The following is a 16349-nucleotide window of genomic DNA, read 5'->3' as shown; positions in this document are numbered from 1 at the left end:
CACTGACCCCAGCTAGCCGGTACGTGGCTGGTCGTCCATACCAGCTCCAGCTCAACCGACAACCAGCAGCGACTACGATCCCGGAGAGACTATCCCCGAAGGGATTCCTCGAGAGAAGGGCGCAGGACTTACCACCTACCGTAGACTTTGCGCGACGAACGCGTTCTAGACCTTGACGAGATCGCAACCGATTAAGTCTCGTGCTGAGCCTTCGCGGACGCAAAAGGGGCATATTCTAAAGCTAGCAACGTCGGGGCGACATCGTAAGCAACATGTCAGGCCAGCAGGGCAAATGGAAGGAGGAGCAGGTCCTCGTGATCTGCCCCGGCAGTCAGACCACACTTGCCCAACTAGGCTGCAATGAGCTACACTACCTTCGCATCGTCTCCCTACCCGCATGTTCAAGGACCCGGACACCGATGACTACCTTCCCTACCATACGTACAAGCGGAAGAAGGCCACCGCCGCCGCGAACGGTGGCGGCGACGCAGCCAAACCCGAAGATGACGATGAGTTCGAATATGTTGAGGACCGGGACTCGAGCGAGGGCGCCATTTACCCCATCCAGAGAGGACGCATCGTCAACATGGCGGCCTTTTTGGCATTCCTTGACCACGTTCACCAACTTCTCACGACGAGTTATCATAATACCCCCATAGTGCTAATGGCCTCACCTCAGTGGACCCGTGGTGACAATGAAATCATTGCGCGCTTCATATTCGAGAAGACCAAGACGCCAGCTCTATGCTTGATGCATAGCGCATTTGCTGCGCAGTATGGCCTCAAGTGGCTCAACATGACAGTGGTTGACATTGGCTACGAGAAGATGGACGTTTCCTGTGTCTGGGACAGCAACCTTGTTGCTCACAGGAGCCTGGATTACTTTACTCCCGGTCTGGAAGCAGGCGGTAACGTCTTGACCAAGAAATTGCATGGACTGTTGAAAGACAAGGGCTTCACTCTGGACATGTGTGAACAACTGAAAAAGTCCCCTCTCGCCGAAGTTTTGCCTTATGTCGCAACTGCTAAGAACTGTATGGAGCTTCCTGACGAGGACGTCGCAGCCGAGCCCTTGGCCCATTCCGTGGTCGAGGCACCTAAGATCAACGAGTCCACGATAGCGGCTCCCAGTACTGCTGGAGATGTTGAGAATGGGGTCGACGACAAAGTAGCGGACGAGGGTGTCCTCGATGTGGCCAACATCGTCACGAGCGGCAACACACGAGAGTTTCTCGCTAAGAAGGAGAAGGAGAAGGCGGAGAGGGCCAAGGCTAAGCACCGCAAGGCTCAAGAAGCCGAGGCTGCCGCCAACAGACCCGCTCGCTTGCCCAACGCCAAGCGCAAGACAAATACATTCTACTATGAGGAGACGGTCCACGAGGATGTGCAGGTTCCGCTCTCCAATGGCGCACCCAAAGTAGAGTCTATGGCCCCGCCTGCGACCAACGGCGATGCGGCAGCGACAGCGGTAGCCGAGCCGACGCCCAAGGTGGAAGGAGACGCCGCCGCTGCTCCTGCGCCTCCTGCGCCTACTGGCGAAACGGCCACGGACGTTTTGCCCTTTGCCCCCGAGGCTACCAGCTCCGTAACTGAGCGACGAACCAAACGTATTCGCAAAGACATCGAGGTGGGACTAGAGAGATTTCTCTTTGTTGACCGCGAGTACATCGACCAGGTTGCCAGACTTATCTACAATACAATTCAGAGCATACCCGAGTTGAGCAAACGACCGGATTGCTGGAACAATATTGTGTTTGTAGGCAATGGAAGCAGGCTGCGAGGCCTCAAAGAAAACGTCTTACAGACGCTGATATCACGCTATCTTATATCCCCCAGCACTGCCACCATGTTCACGTCGGAGCTTCCCTCTAATATGGCCACCCCGACTGGCACCGGGTCGCAGACCCCTACGGGTTCCACGAGTGGTTCGCTTCCTCTGGGCCAGCTGCCTCTGCCCACAACCAGCTCCGTCAACCCCTTGCTGCAAGCTGCCACCACCGCTTCACTTGGTGTCCCGGGTACGACCACTGCGGATGCGCACGCCTCCCACCAATCCCACGCCCAGACGCCGACCAGCATCAAGCTGGCCCAGCTACCGAATTATCTGCAGGATTGGAGCAAGGCCGGCTACGAAGAGGCGCACTTTCTCGGTGCTCTCGTGGCTGGTCGCCTCGTATACTGCGTGCACCCCGGCAACGACATGGTCGATGCTCAGCGTCTCTCAAGTCTCAGCCGGGTCGATTACAAGTAAGCTGAACATCCCTATTCCCGAATCAACACCTCCCAACGACGCCCTTGATTCCACTTGTCTGTCCATTGTACATGAACACAGGAGCATCTTGCTAACAACGAATTTAGCGAGCACGGCCCCAAGGCAATTCGAAAGCATTGCTTGATGCCTTAAGCTGAACTAATTGAACCGTGTTGAGAATTATCTTCCGAATGCTGTACCAATCAGCCGTATGTATCTTCACCACCCAGTTGCAGGAAGGAATAGCACACTCCTACACCCTTTCCGGCAAACTTTACTTCGTGATACCCTTCCAGCGAAGTCCCCCGCACGCGAAGCAGCAGTCTAGTTTATTTTTCATGGCCGTACCACTTTGGCCAAGGCGTTGAGGTCACATCATATGAAAAAAGAAAAAGGGGGCGTTCTGGAGGAGAGTACAGTTTTAGTGAGTAGATGAGATCAGCTAAAGGGGGACGCCTAGGCGCCTTGGGTAGATGTGTTCATGTATGATAAGATGGATACAAGAAGGGGAGACGCGGATTGGTAGAGTGGTTCTTTTTTCTGGCCTGGTTTCAGGGTGATCTCATCCCGGATATGTCAGCCCAGAGGACGGACAGTCTTGACGGCATCCATTGTCCCGAGGGTTCCTGTATGATACGCAAAGTCAACTTCCTGCGTAAAGGCTTTGGATTCTATAAATTACAGACCAGCCCTTCTCGAAGAGAAGTTGAGGGATAATGAGGCCTGCTAACAGACATGGAGAGAAAAGAGAAAAAGTTGTTCATGGTCACAATTACACGTGTATAGTGGTAGACCGTGCCAAGAACAATTGACACATGTTATTTGCTTAGATCCCATCGGACAGACAGTGACGGGGTCATTCAGGCATGATTGTTCGTTCGCCGATGTTCCCATGACGATGAAGGGCATGGATCTGGGGAATGTGCAAAACCGCTACTGGGCACAATCTGTATACATCACAAGACAAGAATGAATGGGGGTTTAAATCTTTTATGCACCATCTGTAAACAACATTTTGGAGATATATTTCCCGGTCAACTCCAAAGAACGCCCATCATGAAAGTCTGATCTAGAACGTGACACATGCACTCGCAAGATATCAGAGCACGCCATCCCGAGCGCCGCATTTACCTGCGGCTTGTCTTGCCCATCGAACGCTTGCCAGCAAACTGCAAATGAGGTTAGCATTGGTTCCGAGAGAGAGAAACGGCAGATTCTACCACAAGGGGAACTTACCAAATGTTTAGGCATGGTGGTACCGACGTGTCGGTCAGCCTCACCCTGTTTGGCCATGCGATTCATCTTACGCTGTCCTAACTTCATTTGTCTCTCAGCCTTGTCGCGAGCTGTGGCATCCACCACACCGTCTTCACGTCTGTTCGTAGCCGGGCTTCTGGCTCTGCTCTTAGATCGCAGTCTATCACGAGGAGTCGAGTCGACATCCATGGCATCGCCATCAGAAACCTCAGTACCCATACGAGATCTGGTAACAGAACGTCCACGTGTGTTGGCTTGAGCCCGGGCCCGAAGGCCAAGATCTGTCGTGTCGACACCCAGTACATCGAGTCCTTCCTCGAGTTCGGAAAGGGGCTGTTTGACGAGCTTGCGAGGAATTACTGCGCGGTTCTTGAGAGACTTGCGCATCCTGGCCTCGTTGCGGATCAGGGCCTGCTTCTCCCTGATTAATTCGGCCTTTGTTCGGATTTGCGCCTCTTCTTCATCGTCGATTTCCTCTTCCGAGTCGTAGAAGCCCTCAGCTTCAAGACGCTCCTCTTCCTCCTCCAGTGCCTGCAGCTTGGCCTCAATATCCGGATCAACATGGTCGTAGACGTTCTTTCCCTCGAAGAGTTCAGGAATACGGTCTTGTTTCCACTCATCATTCTCGAGCAGATAATCGGCCCTAAGATCGACGTTGTAAACACCAGCACCGCCGTTCTCTTCTTCGATGTCACGGGCCAACTTCCGTCGCTCGGGATCGGTCTTCTCATACTTCTTCATGTTCTTGATAGCCTCGGGGATGAAGGTCTCGCGAGTACCGCCTTCGGGAACTGCAACATGGATACGCTTCATTACATCTGCTAAGCGGCCACCCACATCACCCGAGTTGTTGGTTCCTGCTTTCACCTTTGCTGCGGCACGATCCGCAATCAAGCGCTCACAGGCGGCGTTCTTGACTTCTTGAACACCTTCTTGGGTGTTGCAGCTCAGCTGAAGCATCTCCACATCGGCGGCGCTGAGAAGCGACTGGAACTCTTGGGCCGTCTCGGGGTTAAGGTCTTCGGGTCTCATAACATCGATCTTGTTAACAACCAGGAAAACGAGCTTGTTGGCGAAAAGGGGCTTCAGCGACTTGAAAAGCTCAATCTGTGCGTGAACGGAATAACCGCATTGTTCACTCAGGTCGAAGAAGTAGAGCAGAGCAGATCGGAGATGGGCAATTGCCGTGATGCTCTGAAGCTCAATAGGGCCCTTGGACTCCAGGGGGCTGTCAAGAAGACCGGGGGTATCAATAGCCTGGAATCGAAGATACTTGTAATCAAAGTGGCCGACGAAGAGCGACTTGGTGGTGAACGCATACGGCTCCACCTCGACATCCGCTCGGGTAACCGATTTCAGGAAACTGCTCTTGCCCACGTTGGGATAGCCGCAGATCAGAAGGGTACGTGTTGTCGGATCGATGGAGGGAAGTCTGCCGAGATGTTCCCGTACTTGATCCAAGTACAGCAGGGGGTCTTTGAGTCTCTTGACCAGCGTTGCCATACGACCGCTGCAGTAGAAGAATGAGTATAAGCTTATATCGAGGGCTATTCGCCGGTGGTGGCATTCGTTGGAGGGAAAGCACTTACAGCGCGGCGCGCTTCAGCTGTTTGCATTGATACAGCGACTGGGCATATTTGATCAGGCGGACGTAATCACGGCTGATGGTCTCGACAAGATGCTTTGCGGTAGATCTTTTTTTCTTTGTTAGAACTCGTCTATTATGCAATTGTGAGGTTACTTACATTTGACCGAGCGAGATCTTGAGATGGTCTCGTCTGTTATAAGATGCTTGAGTTAGCAGAGGATACCAGGTGCGGCCACGGCCATATCAACTCTGGAAGAATCTCGGAGCGCAGAAATCCATTACGTCGTCTATCGAAATGGTTTTGCGCCCTTGCAGACTTCAACGGGGAAAATGCGTTTACGTACGAATACAAAGTGTTGAGCCTAGCAATCAGTCAGTCAGCAAACAACCAATTTATGAGCACTCAGGTTCAGTTCTCCTCTGGTTCCGCAGGGAAGTGACCGGGGGAATGAATGGTGACACATACAGATCGGCGTGGAATGGGTGAATGTCGGCCAGGCGCGGGAAGCCGTTGAGGATGGCATCAAACTGATAGCGAAGGTGTAAGCGACGAGTCCGACAAGCAAGCGTTTCCCCCCCTGTTCTTCTCTTTTGTATGCCAGATGCGCTCGCAAATAGCCATTGTACAATGCGCATCATAGCGGGGAGCGAGAGGGAAAAGGGTGTGTCTGTACCTTTTCGCTGCATGTCTCCGATGTGAACTTGACTTTTCGGGTGTAGAAACCTCGAATACGACTAATCTTGAAGCCCGATCGGATCTGAGTCGGGAGTCGGCGCTGAGTGCGGCTCAGGACGATGTCGAGAAACTCCTGGCTCGTAGGCACCGGAGCGATCTGGCGGAGAAAAAGTTAGCATCCAGGCAGACTGGTAACAGCAGCAGCATCATCAATGGAGGCGCCGCCGCAGATTTTCCTCGACCACACTTACGTCCTTCCAAGTTGTCTTCATCTTGGCTGTGGAAAAAAAGAACTCGACGTGCCGAAAAACCGAGTAGGAATGAGTTGGTCGGGAGGGCGGCAGCAGGGTGGTTATTTTTCTTGAGAATGGGCTGCGCCTGATAAGTGCTGCTACCGACTGGCTGGGTAGTAGCACAAGCAGCCAGCAGTTTATCGTGTATATGGGCGGTTTTGCCTCCACGGAAATTTTTGGCGGTGAGTGCCGGCAAGTTTCCCAATCAAATTTTGATTTTGCGCACTTTTACCCCGCCAGCAGTCCCTGATAAGAGTACCTAAAGTAAATGCGACAGTGGAGAACCCCACCTTACAGAAGCCAAATCTAGACCCCACCTTGACTTATACACACCAAGAAGAGGACCAAACTTGGTTGACAAGAGGTGGATGGCGCCGGAGCGGAGGGGCAATAAAAGACGAGTTGCATAGTTTTCTTCCTAATTCACTATCGTCACCCAAGGTAGCAATTGGAAAGCAGAAAGTCTCCAGTTCTTACTCTTGTCACTCCCTACCTATAGAAAAGCAAGTAAAGGTTCACACCTACCTGCCCAAGTACCTACCTACACAAATACAATGGCCCTCGAGTCCTACAAGGAGACCTTCCTCCAGGCCGCCCTGCGCGGCCGCTGCCTGCGCCTGGGCACCTTCGAGCTCAAGTCGAAGCGCATCTCGCCCTACTTCTTCAACGCCGGCGACTTCTACCGCGCCGACCTCCTCTCGGCGCTCGCCACGGCCTACGCCCACACCATCCACGCCCACTTCTCTTCCTCCTCCTCTTCCGCCGCCGACCTGCCGTTCGATGTCATCTTCGGCCCGGCCTACAAGGGCATCCCCCTCGCGACGGCCGCCACCCTGGCCCTGGCGCAGCTCGACCAGGCGCGCTACGGCAGCGTCGAGTACTCGTTCGACCGCAAGGAGGCCAAGGACCACGGCGAGGGGGGCTCCATCGTGGGCGCCCCCCTGAAGGGCCGCCGCGTCCTCATCATCGACGACGTCGTCTCGGCCGGCACCGCCAAGCGCCAGGCCATTGACAAGATCCGCGCCGAGGGCGGCATCGTCGCCGGCATCGTTGTGGCCCTCGACCGCCAGGAGACCCTGCCCGACTCGCAGGGCAGCGCCATCGGCGAGCTGCGCCGGGAATACGACATCCCCATCGTCGCCATCTTGAACCTCGAGGATATCATTCACGGCTTGAAATCCGGCGTGTTCGCCACCGAGGACCAGCTCAAGGCCATTGAGGACTATCGGGCTAAGTACGGAGCTAGCGATTGAGATCTTGTTCTGTTATGGTAACCTATAAGACTACATGTGGCCGTGAGTGAACATAATGGGAAAGTGAAATTTTACGTCCTATCATCCCAGATAATCTCTTCTAAGTGGAAATCAATGAGCTTGGAGAATCGAGCGCAGGGTTCCCAAGTGCTAAATATGGTAGCCGATCAGAGCCTCTTGCGAGCCACCTGAAACCAGCCTCCGTTGCATTCGAGGAAACCATCGCCTGGGAGGATGATGGCGATGTGTGCACGGGATAAGTCTTATGCAGAGAACTCGTACTCTGTAAGTCTATGGATGTCTAACTGCGCTATTCTGCTTCTCAATAGAGAAGGCAACACTCTAGAGCCGATGCGATCTTCCACATGAAAATCAGACCAACCGCTGCTTGTCGCGCGAATAGCCCTGGATGTTGGGTATCAAATGCCGGCATGACTGCTGCTACCAATAACGCAATGCTGTGTAAACGACAATGCAAAAAAGAACGACCAATCATTTTGTAAGAGACGTGTATGTACCATCGCTGATCACAGCCGCTTGTTGTTACGATACGAAACCTCGAACGTAACAGATTTCCCAGAAGGTCGACCACTCCTGTATACTGGTCTAATGCCAGTCAGTACAGGAATGGCAGAATAAGCAAGATAAAGATGCCACGAGGTGGGTGCACTGTCTATCTCACTTCTTTGGTGGCCCGCCTAGCTTGCATGTCTGCGAGGTCCTTGTTAGAGCATCATGAGAGTGGGAGCGAGTCGGTTGTCTGCAACTCACCATATCATACCATCCTCCTCCCCCAAACGTCGCTTGAGATTGCCCAAGGGATTTGAAGCCAAATCGGACATAGAAGTCGATAAGGTACTAAAGCATGCTGTCAGTTTGAACTTGCTCTTTCTCTGGGGTGACAGGTAACTCACTTGTTGGCATATCAGTGAAACCCGGTCTGCGGCCCCGGCATTGTTGACTTGTTGCATGTACGACTTCATGAGCAGCTTTGCGAGTCCGCAGCCTTGGAGTTTTGGATATACAGCCAATGAGTGAAGGGCTACAGTACGGGCACTCTCTTGGTGGCCAAGTCTGGTAGAGTTTGACTTGACTGTGCGGAAATCTCTTGGGTAATCCATGGCTTCGTCCGTGATGACATCGCCATCACACTTGGTCGCAACAACATGAGCCAGCAAGACACTGATCGCATCGCGACCCGTCTCCACCGGCCAAGCCGTCCGTACTGTGTCGATCTCAAATTCATGGGCCTTATCCGAGGTCACGGTAATAAACAAGCCCAGGCAGATTTCGGAGCTACTTGAGAGACGGTACTCAAACTGTGGTCGTGATCCAGTTAGCTTTAGACGTCGCAAATGTTTAGCCCAGGCCATTGTAGCCATAAGGCCTCGTCGGATCCAAACAGCGACGAATCAAAACAGTGGGAGTACTGACCTTTTCGCGCGTGCAACGGTGCGCGGGATCGCTAAAGGCGGCATTCTCCAGAGCCACACAGGACTCCAGATCCGAGATGGTGAGTGGCCGGATATTTGGCAGAAAGGGAACTGGCAGGAGCTGCTGGATGCGGGATTCTCCTGTTTTGGACTGACGACGGCGTGACTCGGATTGTATCTGCTGAAGCTGGGCCATGTCATCATCCATATCCTCCGAATCATCAATGGCGCCCTCGTCGTCGTCGTTGTTGATCTCGGGGCGCGTGGGAGGATTCTCGCCGGAGTCCGCCATGGTTAGTTGTGTGGGTGAATTACCGGTGGTCGTGTTGGGTGTAAGATACCTCACGTCACACAATGGTCAAGAAAACAAGATAAGTGGAAGGGAAAGCGGGGATGACGTTGAAACGATGTAGCCGACCGAAGGGAAGCTCTAATAAACAGGCGTCGACCTAGTTGGTGGGAGAGGGTACATAGGCTGACTTCCAATGGCATGGACTGGCCGTGGGGAGGGGTTTGCTCGCCTGGAAATCAACCAATGAATAGAAACAAAGGCACGACGATACATGCAGGAGCCAGGGCTGAGGGGACTTTGGGGGAAGCCTTACTTGATGTTCCATTGCCTGCCATTTCAGGCGAGTTGCAAGCACAGGTCAATTGCCAGATTGCTGTAGTAATGCAGGTACGAATGTACTTCTATCAATGATCATCGGTGCGCCTGCTTTAAACATCCATCCATCCATCACAACATCCGTCTGGGGTAACTTGGAACGGACATATTACCTTGGGGAGTAGATTTGAGTTACCGGGTTACTACGCCGCTAGATTAGTTATGCAACCAGTGCCGACACTTGAATCCTTTCCTAATATCACTTCGTGTTTGCTAAAGCAAGTAACCTTAGGGGATAACTACCAGTTCATCAATTGTTTGCTCGAGTGACCCCGACCGGCCACCAGCTTTCAGGTCCAGCAATAGTAGACAAGTATAGCCCACTTTTGATAATACCGGAACCATATTACTCCTCTACATACCTGCTGGACGAGCTCTCAAGGCCACGCGTCGCCCATCTAGACGGCGAATTCTGCGTTCGGTTCAGCCAAGTACGTGGAAATATATGGCCCCCAAAAGTAGCCAGGGCCCAGGACAAGGTAATGAGTGCATATCAAACATGCCTAAAAATGACGTAAAGTGTCCCACGTACCAAAAGCCGGGGATCCAGTACCCGGATACGTTGTAGGAAACCAGAGGGTATCATTGCGTTTATCATCTCCGTATATCGTACACTTGACAATCCGCCATCCTACCATGCCAGTCATGTCGTCGCGCCCGCCATCTCCCTATTCCAAAGCAATATGCATTCTCCCTTCATCCCAGCAGACTGCCCAACACGACAGGCAGCCGTAGCTTCACATTCCTCCCGCCAACGTCTTTCTTCAGTCCGGCATGCCACGTCTGGTATTGCTCTGTATGTCCGTGATAGTTCGCGATGCCATGGAACCCTCACGAATTCCAGACCGAAGACCCAGCAGGAGCGAGATGCTTGAATGAAAGTCGACGCCGAATATAATAAAGAGCCCGAAAAAATCATCGCGTTTTGAGGTATTTGTTCCATAATATCGACTTTTTGGTGCTTTTTGTGGTATCATAGGGGTGTATTCGCCAGTCGATCTGTTGCAAACGCCGTTCCTCCCTCGAACAGCTAACTCGTGGTATCATGTCGGAGAGTCGTGGATATAAGTCAGGCCACGTCGTGTACAGCATGACCCGATAACCTTTAGACATTGAATAATGAAAGGCAACACAGGCGTCAAAAACTGGAATAACGCAAGCAATAAGAGAAAAAATGAAAACAGAATCAAATGTGAAATCAACAACAGAACCGACCAATGCAAAATCAAAGGATCGGGTATTTTGACGACGCCAGGGTATATCCAGCCGAAGGGGTATTGCACGTTTGAGAACATCTAAAAGATGAAAAATCTAACGGAAGGGTCCAATGGGACCGGGGTATCCCTGAATTTGTAGAATGAGAAGTGGACGGCCGGCCACTGTCTCCCGAGGCACGTGTGCCATGTCGAGGAGTAACGTCACCACCGCCATGGGTGATGCTATTTGGTGTCAACTTGTTGTCGAAGCCGTTACCAAAGTGACGGGTCGACCAAGGGTTGCCGTCGTCATCTGGAAGATTGACGCCGCTATCGTTCCAGGGATTGCGGTCAGCATTGAAGCTGCGCGTTGATTCAATTGAGATCAACGACGACTTGGAAACATTACTGGAACCCTTGAAAAAAGTGTTGACAGAGTGAGAGCTGTTCTTTCTGCGATCCAGCGATGAAAGAAGCTGCGACGGCTTCCGGAGCTTATCGAATAAAGTGGTGGTGCGCTGCTGCGAAGACGTCTCCTCGCCAAACCCTGCCTTGGTTGGCGAGTCTGTCGCAACAACAGTAGGGGCATGTTGGAGAAGTTTCGAGTCAAAGAACTGGAGCGTGTCTTCGAACGAGTCCGACTTCGGACGGGGCAAGGCACCTTTGACAACCGTAGCCTCGACACTAGCAGCTGCAAATTGTGCCTGCAGGAAGTCGATGGCATCTCGAAGGCCACCGGCGTTGTTTCGAGTCAACTTCCACAACAAGGTCATGGTGCGGCCTCCGTCGTCCGTCTTCTCCTCGGGGTTTTCGTGAACCTCGAGAGTGACTTCATACTGGGCTTTTAGCTTGCCACTTAGATCATTGACAAACTCGGGAGACTCGAGGAATTTGACCAGAGATGGGGTCCGGGTCAGTATGAATTCATGGGTTTCAGGAACCATGCCCTTTGAGAAGTGTCAGCTTGCTCCATACAGACTTTTGCGGTTGGGAAGAACTTACAAGGAACTCATCAGCGCAGAGCGGCACCTGCCATTCCGGACCGGTGACAGTGACCTCATCGCTTGCTTGCTCCGTGCTTGGGAAGACAATTTTGCAGTTCCATTTCTTCTCAAGCTCTTCTATCTCAGGCAGGCGAGCAATCAGTTGACGATGATAAAGGCGATCGACAGTAACAACCTGCGAGGTAAATTCGGAGTGCTAAGACGGTATATTAGCAGACTGTTTGCCGGGAGAGGAAAGGTGTTGGACTCACAGCACGGTCAACCATATCCAAGATCTCAGATTTAACCAGCTCCAGGTTCTGAGCATTGCGGGCAGGTGTTCGGCAGATAACATTATCAACCTTGACATCATCATCCTCACGGCCCATGCCACCACGGTCCATAGCATTCGAGAACTTGACGAAAACCGAGTGTTTCTTCATAATACGCTGGATGTGCTGGCCACCGATACCAATGATGCGTTTATGATACTGGTCTGGAACATGGAATGAGATGGAAGCCGGCATCTCCTGTTCAACAAGGCCCAGGCCCTGTTTCATCGAGTCGTAGCTTGGTGCAATCACATCAATGTCGAAGTTGTATTCTCTGAAGCTATCAAAGATAATCTGGACGTTGCCTGAAGAGAATATTTGGTCAGTACAACTACGGTTCTGTTTTAGAGCCACGAATTTCAACTTACTCTGGGTCATGATCTTGTTGATCTTGCCATTCTTCTTGCCGGAGACAAACTCTTTGTGCTCGTTGGCTAACTCAATCTTCACCCTGATCTGGTGCTGGGTCTGGTTGACGAACTTAATCTGAGACAAAACAGCCAGTGCAGCCTTGACGGCATCGTCGGAGCCTGTAATCGTGAAAGTCATCTTGTCGAAGGAGATGTCGGCGTCGGAATTGGCACAGATATCCCCCAAGATGACACGGATTTCTTGAGGACTAGGAAGCTGAGAAGCCCCGGCTTGTTGAATCCACCACGAAGCGTAGTAGAACTGCCCAGCCTAGTCACACGAACAAAGTCAGTCGACTGGTGATTACCAAGACCAAGAGAGGACAAACTTACCAGAGACATGATTTCCTTCATTGTTCGCTCGATCTGGAGACCCTCGACACCCTGTACTCTAATCATGTTGCGCTGAGAAGCGAGCGGCGGGAACATGATGTAGGTGCCGTTGTTTTCCATGATCTTGCGCACCTTGTCCATGCGGCCCATAAGAACGGTATCGATCTTGGCAGGCGATGCCACGGCATCCTTCATGAACAGCTTGGTACGACTGACCAGCTCGTGTATCTTACGCTTAGCCAGCTCGATTCCTTGAGGGTTCTCGCCAGTAATGTAGATTTCTTCAGGGTTTCGACGCTGGGCATTGGGCGGGCAGTAGCGGTAAAGTTGAGCGAAGGGCGGGAAGTAGATAGCCGTGTTGGTAGCCGACTCGATCAGCTTGATGTTCTTCCGGGACCGACCACACACAATGGGATGCAGGGTACTCTCGACGCGCATGATGTCAAGCGTTCGCCCAAGCAGCTTATCGATGAAGATCAAAACTTGTGTTTTCGCGTGTTCCGATGATTCTATGTCTCCGTAGATTGCTACACGCCATCTCTGGTCTCGAATAACCTCAACATCGCCGTTGAGTCCGTCTAGCATGGGGCTTAATTTGGGACCGAGGATGAAGATGTCGACGCCACAGAACTGAGCAAACGTGTTCAAAGCGTCGGTGACATGCTTGAAGAGAGAGCCTGCTTTCGAGTCGGCAATGAGGGCATACTCGACATCTACTGTCGTACAACGCTGTAAAGTAATTTCAGTTAGGGTGTGTAAAATTGTCAACGTAGATTCTCTATGCATACCAGCGCCAACGGGGTCTCGTTGAGAATGGTCTCCCGGCTCTTGTGAACTAGTTCCGGGGCGCCGGATAGACACACAGTCGTGACCTGGCCTTTGAGGTGTTTTGGCGTAGTCGAGATGACGTGAGCCTCGATGGGAAGCGGTCCCTTTGTGAGTTCCATGCACATGTTGCCCAGGTTGGCAACGTTCTGGGCATGGACGGGCAGCTCGTAGATTGGCACGTCGTCGGGCGCATCCCCAGGATGAGTCCATCGCATTACTGAATCCCCGGTAGCGTGCAGAATCTCCTCGGTATTGGGGCCGGCGAGGTCGGAAGCAAATGGCACGTTGAACGAGTAATGTATCGTGCTATCAGCAGCGGGCGAGGGACTTAACGGCGGAGCTCCCGGAGCGGCCGTCTTTTGATGAGGGTTTATCGATGACATGTTCATATTCGGTCTTGATGATATGCCGAAGCTAGGACTCATCCTCTCGGGCCAGTGACGCATATTGGCGAGCTTTTGCATGATGGGTAGAGAGCATATACACGCAGAGCAGCAACACGAGGGCCAGAAAATCCGACAACAAGGATGTACCGCCGACTGGGGGGGAAACGCGGGTGACGGGAGGGATGGGGTATCACTGGGGGGAAGAGGGAGGGGAACGGGGCGGAGGGCAGGAGGAAAGAGAGGGAGTCAAGAAGGAAAGGAAAGAATGGGAGAATGAGAAGGAAATAGGATCAATCTCAAACCTCTCTCTTCCTTTGGCGCTGAGCAATACCACTAATGCAAGATGGGGAGAAGGTGGGAGGAGTTGAGGCGTAGTGAGGAGTAAGGAAGAGATGGTGAGAAAAGAGAGAAGTGGTGGTGTGGTTGTGGTATGGTGCAAGGAAGTGTGCGCTGTCACCCGCCGAGCCAATGCAGAGCTACACACTGCTCTGCTCTCTCTTGTCTTCTCTGCTCGTGCTCTGCCTGGACATAGCAGGATATTGGATCAGATTGGTGCGGTAGCGGCTAGCAGTGCGTCCTCCACAGCTGGTTTTTTTGCTGGGGGGGATGGCCAGTGGAGTGCTGGACGATAGGTAACGCTGCCAAATTTGGCCACTTACAGGCCCCCTTCACTGCTAAAAATCCGTGCACTGATCCGCCGATGATACATTGAACCCTCCTCCTACCAGGTTTCTAGGTATCTACCTCCTACCTGATCTCATGAACTGCCCAGCGCCATTGCTTTGAAACCTGCATGGATGTATCTAATCCCCCCTCGTATCATGGTATCGATTGGATATTTGTTTGGATAATGGCCGGAATCATTCAAGTATAAAGGCATACCTAGATTATGGATATACCCATCTCATGTATGCGCATACATACCTGTAGTTCCCTTCCACATACTTATTGAGGGCTGAATTTAGATCAATGATTGGACCCACATTTCGTCGGCATACCTTACAAATACGTACCTACTTACGGCGGGAGCGTTTACTTTCAACTGGAAGCCTCTTCACTCTGAATCTCAAGTTGTCCTTGTCCAGTAGGGGAGAAATTCATTTTACCAGGGCAAAAGTGAAGTATAGAAGCCCAAGGACGTAACAGAACGTAGAACTATATGTGACAGATCTTGTTCCCGTCTTGATCAATGCCAACTGTCGAAATCCACACCGTATTAAAATCGACTCTAGGCTTATCAGTCAATCAACCAATTAATCAGTCAACATATGTCTACCTACTGGGCATTAGGAACGCAAGCACGCGAAGCCTTGGTTCCCATGGTAATGTCAGATCTCGGGTTGGAAGTCTAGACAAGTTAGACACCTGATCAATAAGCCATGGGCTGTATCAGATATTCTTCGTTCATTCCTATGTACCTGATATACGTAAGGTTAGGTAGTCGATGTATGCAGGTAGCATTCTCGAGATCTTCGTCTTCTTCTTAAGGTCGGGGAAGACGTCCACCGTTGTTGAATTCCATATTTTACCTACAATCCGGACACCTTATCACAAGAATCCTGGAATCCTGGAATCCTGGCAGGAAAAGAAAACTGGCTGCTGGACAAGGATTGACAAGGATGGCAGTAACCTTAATAAGAGGCTGTCCGTGTCATAAAAGTCCCAATAAGTTTTCAAACAGCACTCTGTTGTAGGAAACGGGTGCCAGCCAATACTACGAGGCAGATACATACATGTAATAAAGCAAATTCGAGCTCAATTTTACTGGTGTCTCGACATAGCCACAACCAACATTAGATAGGGTCCACACAATCTACGACGCGCATGCCCTTGTCCCCCTCGTCCTTGAAAGTGGTACGAATCCTTTGTTGATATCTGAAATGACTTTCCTGCTCGATCGGGTCGTTTCGAGCACAGCCTGGCTGTCAAAGTAGGGGCGGAATCCATTAGACTGTGTATGGCCAGTGTCTTCCACCACGAGGGAAATGACGTTGGTCTGGCCACATACAAACATCCTATATGGACTTGAAACCAAGACTCCGGTATGTATTACCAGGTTTTGAACAAGATCTGCTTATGCTTAGTAGACGAAACATCTCAGAGTCGAACAATGTGAAGCGAACACCCACGGCCCTCCTCCACTGACATTTTGCGTATTCTGTCTGCTACACAGAATTGATGCAGCTATGGAATTTACGGAGTGGAATGGCTCAAGATACTCTAACTTAAGATCAACTCCAGAGACTATGATAGCAGGCCAATTTGTACTTTGGACATGTAGTTAACTGTAGACAGACTCCCGTCCTGTTTCTTCTAGAGAGAGACTCGTCTTTTTCTTTCTTGGGCTCTCGGTACCAAGCACTTTGTAGACAACGGGTTTGTTGGAACCGCGGGGACAAACATCAAAGATCCAGAGACTACCTAACCCTAGAGGCCGGGTGATCCGCACGTACCTCTGATATT

General features: G+C 51.7%; 5 protein-coding genes across 5 annotated transcripts; 2 read left to right on the top strand and 3 right to left on the bottom strand.

Moving 5' to 3' along the window:
* Positions 1-397: 397 nt before the first annotated feature.
* PG994_013118 (uncharacterized protein) lies at positions 398-2251 on the top strand (the record flags this gene model as incomplete). Its single annotated transcript, XM_066864527.1, has 1 exon — positions 398-2251. One exon carries the CDS (start codon positions 398-400, stop codon positions 2249-2251), a length of 1854 nt encoding a protein of 617 aa, XP_066709488.1.
* A 1127-nt stretch (positions 2252-3378) lies between these two features.
* Positions 3379-6044, bottom strand: PG994_013117 (nucleolar gtp-binding protein 1 protein; the record flags this gene model as incomplete). Its single annotated transcript, XM_066864526.1, has 8 exons — positions 3379-3420; positions 3488-5042; positions 5098-5202; positions 5254-5286; positions 5441-5458; positions 5563-5624; positions 5771-5929; positions 6024-6044. 8 exons carry the CDS (start codon positions 6042-6044, stop codon positions 3379-3381), a joined length of 1995 nt encoding a protein of 664 aa, XP_066709487.1.
* Positions 6045-6619: 575 nt separating this feature from the next.
* On the top strand, positions 6620-7318 carry PG994_013116 (orotate phosphoribosyltransferase; the record flags this gene model as incomplete). The annotated part of the gene is made up of 1 exon (XM_066864525.1): positions 6620-7318. One exon carries the CDS (start codon positions 6620-6622, stop codon positions 7316-7318), a length of 699 nt encoding a protein of 232 aa, XP_066709486.1.
* A 767-nt stretch (positions 7319-8085) lies between these two features.
* Positions 8086-9043, bottom strand: PG994_013115 (uncharacterized protein; the record flags this gene model as incomplete). Its single annotated transcript, XM_066864524.1, has 2 exons — positions 8086-8637; positions 8753-9043. The coding sequence occupies 2 exons, from the start codon at positions 9041-9043 to the stop codon at positions 8086-8088; spliced, it is 843 nt and encodes a 280-aa protein (XP_066709485.1).
* A 1600-nt stretch (positions 9044-10643) lies between these two features.
* On the bottom strand, positions 10644-13964 carry PG994_013114 (uncharacterized protein; the record flags this gene model as incomplete). The annotated part of the gene is made up of 6 exons (XM_066864523.1): positions 10644-11561; positions 11617-11814; positions 11870-12234; positions 12298-12610; positions 12673-13401; positions 13461-13964. The coding sequence occupies 6 exons, from the start codon at positions 13962-13964 to the stop codon at positions 10644-10646; spliced, it is 3027 nt and encodes a 1008-aa protein (XP_066709484.1).
* Positions 13965-16349: the final 2385 nt, after the last annotated feature.

This window comes from Apiospora phragmitis (assembly GCF_038363925.1).
Source record: "Apiospora phragmitis strain CBS 135458 chromosome Unknown utg000011l:1.0-3236445.0:1.0-3240683.0, whole genome shotgun sequence".
In the NCBI taxonomy this organism is placed as follows: Eukaryota; Fungi; Ascomycota; class Sordariomycetes; order Amphisphaeriales; family Apiosporaceae; genus Apiospora; species Apiospora phragmitis.
Note: the sequence above shows the minus strand (reverse complement) of the source record. Positions and strands in the feature narration are given on the sequence as shown.